The 7,207-nt window shown below is 24.1% G+C and overlaps 2 protein-coding genes across 3 annotated transcripts; both read right to left on the bottom strand.

The window, feature by feature from the left end:
- Nucleotides 1-118: 118 nt before the first annotated feature.
- Nucleotides 119-3,247, bottom strand: LOC126909418 (uncharacterized). Of its 2 annotated transcripts, none has more exons than XM_050691843.1 (5): nucleotides 3,151-3,247; nucleotides 2,481-2,692; nucleotides 2,178-2,328; nucleotides 1,441-1,568; nucleotides 119-385 (listed from the first exon to the last, which is right to left on the bottom strand). In XM_050691843.1, exons 1-5 carry the CDS (start codon nucleotides 3,200-3,202, stop codon nucleotides 131-133), a joined length of 798 nt encoding a protein of 265 aa, XP_050547800.1. In that variant the 5' UTR covers nucleotides 3,203-3,247; the 3' UTR covers nucleotides 119-130. The 2 variants fall into 2 exon arrangements, with proteins under 2 accessions (XP_050547800.1, XP_050547801.1); XM_050691844.1 differs by having other exon boundaries at nucleotides 1,500-1,568.
- Nucleotides 3,248-3,745: 498 nt separating this feature from the next.
- On the bottom strand, nucleotides 3,746-7,201 carry LOC126909417 (uncharacterized). The gene is made up of 4 exons (XM_050691842.1): nucleotides 7,141-7,201; nucleotides 6,667-6,794; nucleotides 4,554-4,722; nucleotides 3,746-3,914 (listed from the first exon to the last, which is right to left on the bottom strand). The coding sequence occupies exons 1-4, from the start codon at nucleotides 7,199-7,201 to the stop codon at nucleotides 3,847-3,849; spliced, it is 426 nt and encodes a 141-aa protein (XP_050547799.1). The 3' UTR covers nucleotides 3,746-3,846.
- Nucleotides 7,202-7,207: the final 6 nt, after the last annotated feature.

Raw genomic sequence — 7,207 nt, 5'->3', positions numbered from 1 at the left:
TTCCTTAAAATTAACACATAAGTTCAAACATACAAATATAAAATAATATTATTTAATATTTTTATATTAACAATAATTTTATTATTAGAATTGAATTATGTTAATGAGGTTTGAACAAATGTAACAAAACTTATTCACTGTTGACAACCACTTCTACATCAGTTATATCTTTTGTATATTCTTTAATCACCTTTTCGATATTATCATTATTATTAATTTTAAAATATTTAGATATTTGTATAGGTCGAAATGGACTATATGTAATTGAACAGTGTACTTTCAGTTGGCTTGATGACACAACGTTGTATTCCAAATACGAAAAAGTTTTGATCAATGTGAATGAAATACCAGGCAAAAAAAATGTTTCTGGTCTATTATTAGTTATCTGAAATAAGATCATAAAAATTAATTTTAGACAATTTTTTTTTTCTTGATATAAACAGATATACGTTTAAAATGAACTAATAATAGTTGAAATTCGAACCGAACCTAGACCTTATCCTTTGGTTTTATTTTAAACATAAAAGAGATCCAATCATTTGGTAGATGTAGAACTCAAAATAATTACATTACAACAGACATTTTACTTTCTACAAAATTTACCAAAGTGAATCTTCATGAAATATCGACGCTTACTATTTCCATAATTTATCCTAATTACAAGTTTTATAATTTATAAGTATAATACATGAATAAATATTGATCAAGTAATTAAAATTAATTTTGTAATTGATATTCAATAATTGTGTATTGTTATTTCCACGGAAATTATATAAAAAGTTATGAAGTATTTGTATATAGGGTGATTCTTTTAGAAAAAATGTTAGTAGAAATTATTAATAAAAAGAAAAGATAAATCGATTATTCTGACCCTCATTAGTTAATTATAATTTCAGTTATGAAATTTAAATTGTAATTTATCATAAGGCAATGATAGCTATAACATTTTTTTGTAAAAATTTCCTGTAATATATCAATATATTTTGATAGTATATTTTTTTATAAAATAGCTTCGAAAAATAATAAGAGGAATTGGCCTCTAATCATCCGTTTTTAATATTCCAATGGAGTTTACACTAATTTCTTAAAAACACTTTCAAACTGGTTTTTGCGCAATTACTTTTTACAGTTTTTTTTTAAATTTGCGATTTTTACATAAAATTGTACTTTTCATCGCCAGGATTATCGTCTTACGTCTAAAACTAACTTACAAAAATTCTAAGGCTATATTCAGTCGGTGCGAATTACATTTATAATTTATTATCAAATTGGAATGTGTAAACAAATTTTGTTCAGAGATATCAATTTCAAATGACATTTAGACAAGTATACAATATTATTACTAATTTAAAGTAGTTTTGAATCAAAGAGAGATCATTTTTTTATTTAAAAAATAATGTTTTTCTGTCTGTCTTCTATTTTAAAGTTATATATATATACCTCTTTATCATTTATAAACCAAGTTATATTATTAGTAAAATGTGTTGTTGGTGACGTACAATTTGCTCGAAGTTTTTCACCGTTTGTATATTTGAGTTTTTCTACTTTCAATATTGGGTGTTCTTTTTCTACAAGTAACATTTTTATAAATAAAAACAAAATGTAATAAAATCTAAGATATAAGATAGCTAAAAAAAATTATTTTTACTCATAAAATAAGAATATTTTATTGTTTTTTAATTCGAAAAAAATTTTAGAAATTTTTTATTTTTCTCACAATATACTCTGTGTATATTATAATATAATATAAATAATATATATTCTATAATTTTTTTGCAACTTGTTTAAATTTTATAACAGTTAGAAAAAATCAATTTTTGTAGTTTTTGATGGTCAAAGTTTTTAAAAATGTTCTTAACATTCAACAGTATACTTAAATATCATTTAAACAAACATAATTTTAAATTTGTGCTAATATTTTTTATTTTACTACAAAACTTTAAATTATTGGTAATAATCAGCTGGAAGTGTCAACTCAATGTAGATGGTTATTAGATCAAATGTAAAACGTTGTCTTTAATACGCAAAAAAAGGTTAACTTAAAATTTGCTTTTTTTGTGTATTGAATATATTTAGCAGGTACTCAATTAACNCTTTTTTTGTGTATTGAATATATTTAGCAGGTACTCAATTAACATATTAAAGATTCATTATTTTCGATCCACTTTAATACTTACGCAATACTATAATTTCTCTGGACGATTCATTTGATATTAAAGAAGGCGTATCAAGTGTGACTTTACATCGATAAATGCCACTAAAATCTCTGGTAACATTAATTAAGAACATTCTAATAAAGTCAACCTCCTCTTTATATTCGTTGTAAGTCTAAGAAATTATAATTCATTATTATTATACATGAATTTTATTTTTATTCTATTGATAAGTAGCATATAAAAAAATTATAATTGTAAGCTTTATTTTTATTTTGTTATTATTATGACTAGTAATTAAATGGGTGATTAACTTTCAAAACTTACTCTAATAAAAATATTTGGGTTATTGAAATCACTAGTATTAAGTGTATTCTTTGGAGAATAACGATATAATAATTTTTCATTATTATACCATTCTATTGAATTAATTGACTCATTTTCTTCAAGACCACAGTGACACGAAATCATTACCGAATAACCTTCCATTGTAATGTCCGGTGTAATTTCGGTAAAAACATTAAAACTATTAACTTTACCTATAATTATTAAGTTATATATAAAAACAAACTCCAAAAAAGTGGTAGGACACATAACTTAATAATGAAAAATTATTTTTAATTAATTTTTAGACAGAAAATACTATTAAACAATAATATTTTCTATTTCCAATATATTCTATCACTACCGGTTGACGTTATTATTAAAGCTTCCATGTTAACCTAAGTGTTTCTTAAAAGCTTATAATTTCACAATTCCTTCTCAAGATCGGATATACGGATTTTTGTCTCTGCACACATTAAGTCAACTTTGTTAAATGTTTAAACAATTAAATTGATTCAAATGAAAATTATATTTTATAAACTATCGAATACATTATAAACTTTAATTTCATAATACGAGTAATAATGTTATTATACGAGTTGTCTCATAAAACTTTATTTTGAATTCATCTGAATAATAAAAAATTCAAAATATAAATAAACATTTTACTTACCAAGTAAATAAGTACAAATTATAAACTTCCACTGTGTGATTAAAGCCATCATATTTTTCTTTTACAAAAGATAACAATTTGGTATAAACTTTTAACGTAAAATAGATATTATGCTTCAGTAATAGAATCGAACAGTATCTGATGAAAATTAACATAAATTTTAATGTTATTCCAAGTTTGTTTGTACATTATATAAAAAAAAACCACTCCAAATAGACTAAGTCTAGTGTTTGTTAGATGTTTAAATAATTGGATTATTTCAAGTCAATATAAAAACAATTGAACTATTAAACTTATATTAACTATTGAACTATTGAACTTATATTAAATGTTGAACTTATGACTCTTGCGGAAAATAAACTTATATATACATTGAGAAATTTATTACAATAAGAAATAACAAAAAAATTCTCGATATAATTATTACTTTAGGATTAATCATGTTCATAACTCCCTTCCAGGTTTAAAATTTATCAAACCTGTATAATAATATAAGAAAATTTCAGATTGATTGTAGTTTTAATATAATTTAAATTAATTTTCATATTTTTCAACTTTATTTATATTGTTTCATACAAAGTACATAATGAATAACATTTTTTATTTTATAAACGTGTAATTATTTTAAACTATTATTGTAATTTAGTGTAAATAAATGAGTGAATATTTAATACTTTCTCTTCAAGTTTTTGTTGATCAAGAATTAATTTCTGAACAAATTGATTTTACTTCAGATAATTCTTCATTAACAGATGACATCATATCTAAAAAATAAAGACTAGTCTTAAGATTGTAACTACTACATAATATATTTTTCATTCGAGCCAACCCAATATTCTGATGATCAGGNTACTACATAATATATTTTTCATTCGAGCCAACCCAATATTCTGATGATCAGGGAATAATATTTTTTTTTGATAAGAAATACTTAAAAATATTTTTGAAATAAACTTATTCAACTATTAGCTTGTCTCTTAAATGATATCCAAGGATAAATCATCCAGTAAATCCTTATAACGGTACATTAATCCATGTGTTATTAGGTATATTTACAATAAATTAAATATTCCGCATAATATTCAAATATTAATGTAAGTGAAATATTATACAGAAATATATACATTTTATTTAAAATTTAAAAATAATTAATAATTTTAATAAAATGTAAACAAATGAATTATTGNATAAATCACCCAGTAAATCCTTATAACGGTACATTAATCCATGTGTTATTAGGTTTATTTACAATAAATTAAATATTCCGCAAAATATTCAAATATGCATGTAAGTGAAATATTATATAATTATAATTTGTTTTTTAAATATGGAAACATGTTATATTCAAACCACTATTTTATTTTATTACATGTGGAAGTTATCAAAAACTCTAGGCAACTTACCATAAATATTTTTGTTGACAACTACTTCCACATCAGAATGGATTTTATTAAAATAACTGAATACACAACGTATTTTCAACTGATTAGTAGATAAAACGTCATATTCTAAAGACGAATATGTCTTAAACTCATTAGGAACACGAAGTGTTAATGGTTTGTTATTAGATATCTAAAAAAATAAATGATTATTAATATAATAATATTATATTAAATATTACCGTTAAAAATAGTTAAACCCTCATAAGGCATAAGAGACTTAAAAATGTTATAATGATTAACAAATTAAGAATATATCACACCCCTAAAATTCAAACATCAAAATATATGGTTTTTAACATTTTGGTGTTAATTAATATTTGGTATAAATTTCTGAGCCTAATGATACAGACTTAAAACAAGAAAGTTATCTTAAACTCAATTAAAATTCTATAAACAATATAATGGGATTTTTGAGTAAGTTATGTCAAAATGATATTTTTTTAAATATTTCGTTTATATTGTAAGGCTACGATATTCTACTAAAATGATTTTAAAAATAATATTTTTATTTTTTAAATAATTTAGTAGTTAATGATAATATATACCAGGGTGTTCAAAAAGTAAAGAAACTGGTCAATTGTTACAAACAATGAGAACGGTAGAAACTCTTTTCCTTACTTACTGAACACCCTATATACTTCACTCTTTATATAATATAACTATATAATATAACGCCCCAGACCCGGAGCCCTACGAGCCTTACGCGCCTTCGACGAGTAAGATTCTTCGGGCCGTCATCATAAGTTGATTCCGGTAGGGGTGTAACAAAAATATATTAAAAATGTTATTATTAAAATTCAAAAAGAGAAAAAATATAGTAAATTTGATTGTAATTGTACTATAAAAATGATAGTAAAATGTATTGGATATAAGGTTAACGTTTGTTAATGAGGTATTCCCTTCACCNAAATGTATTGGATATAAGGTTAACGTTTGTTAATGAGGTATTCCCTTCACCCTTTAGGCCTATTCAAAAATTATTTTAGGAGGGTATTTAATATTTTTTACTTTGTTAAACATATTATAGAATTTTTTTTGCTAAAAATTAAAGTAATGATGAAAAAAAAGAACATTAGGTACTTATTTATTAGAAGTTGCCTAAAAAAATATTGATAGCCCTGGTTCAAGGGGGGCCCATATCTCCCTTAAATACACCCCTGGTAAACACAAAAATTATCAATATTCTAATTATAATAGTTGTGTTCATATTATAGAATAATTAAAAAAAATTCAGCGGGTTATTATACGTAGACTATGTAAAAATTTAATTTTGATAAAAATATTGGTAACTGCGATTTAACGTTGGACAGCATAGTTGTCATAGATAAATCATAATTTAAACGATAAACTCATAGACTCATACATCATTTATGAGAAGAAAAAAATTATTAATAATGTACTGTTCTGATAATGAAAGTACAAACTTATATAATTATAACCGTCTTAAAATTTATATATAACATATAATATTCCTCGATAAGGTATAGTGCTATGTGCAAATGCAAAATAGTGTCCTAATAAAAATACATACTACACCATATAATTAAGGTTCATAATAAACGTATGGGCAGACAAGAATCAATGCGCATATTAAAACCATGCGCGTGGACTTAAAAAAAAAAAGACCTCATAAAACGGTGAAAAATGAACGGATTGAATTAATTTTTTTATCATATCTCAGAAATATTATTGGGCGGGTCTGATGAAAATTTCAAACCTTAAGTCGTAAAACGTTGGCGTCAGCGATTGTTTTTCTCAAAAACGGTCGAAATTTTAAAACGCTCGCGGGAGAGCGGCAAAAATTTTCCGACCTTCTCCAATAATTTTCCCGGAGTCTAGTGACCGAGTGCTTTTGTTGAAAAAAAAATTTTGAAAATCCGAGCACGCTAAATAATTTTTCTAGAAAAGCGTTTTTTTCCTTGTTCTATTATATAATAAGATAGTACTACAACAGTTTAATATAGTGACTTTAATAACTTTCAGATTCAATACTTTATTAGTTATATCTACACCGGCACTCGATATTTTTATGAGTAGTAATTAATCTAAATATATTTTAAAATCGTATACATGCCTCCTGGTCGTTTACAAACCAAGTAATATTAATTGGAAACAAAGTAGTTGGTGATATACATTTTGCCCGAAGCTTTTTACCAACTAAATAATAAGTTTTTTCGACTTTCAAAACTGCATTGTCTTTTTCTGCAAATAAAATAAAAATAATAAAATTATGACATTTATAGTTTCAACTATTTCCATTTTATGATCTTTTTAAGAATCGGTCAAATAGGAACGGAAATAATCACGTATACGTACAAAAAAAACAAGACAGAGTAAAACTAATAGTTTCTTAGCTACGCATCGAAGCTAAAAATGATTTTGTGAAAAATAAATAATTTTTACTCTTCACAAAATAATTTTTTGACATACTATGTGAACGCTATTATATGAAGTTTCTCCATTGATATTAAAACTAAATTAGTCCATTTAAAAATTTGAATTATTTAACGTCAAGACAATAAAATTATATACATATTGAGACACTAACGCAAAACTATCATTGGAACGCTCGCAGATGAACTAATTCTTTCACTTTTCATTGAACACATATATGT

This window comes from Daktulosphaira vitifoliae, unplaced genomic scaffold, assembly GCF_025091365.1.
Source record: "Daktulosphaira vitifoliae isolate Bord-2020 unplaced genomic scaffold, ASM2509136v1 Scaffold_364, whole genome shotgun sequence".
NCBI classification, from domain to species: domain Eukaryota; kingdom Metazoa; phylum Arthropoda; class Insecta; order Hemiptera; family Phylloxeridae; genus Daktulosphaira; species Daktulosphaira vitifoliae.
This window is presented reverse-complemented; position numbering and strand designations above follow the sequence as displayed.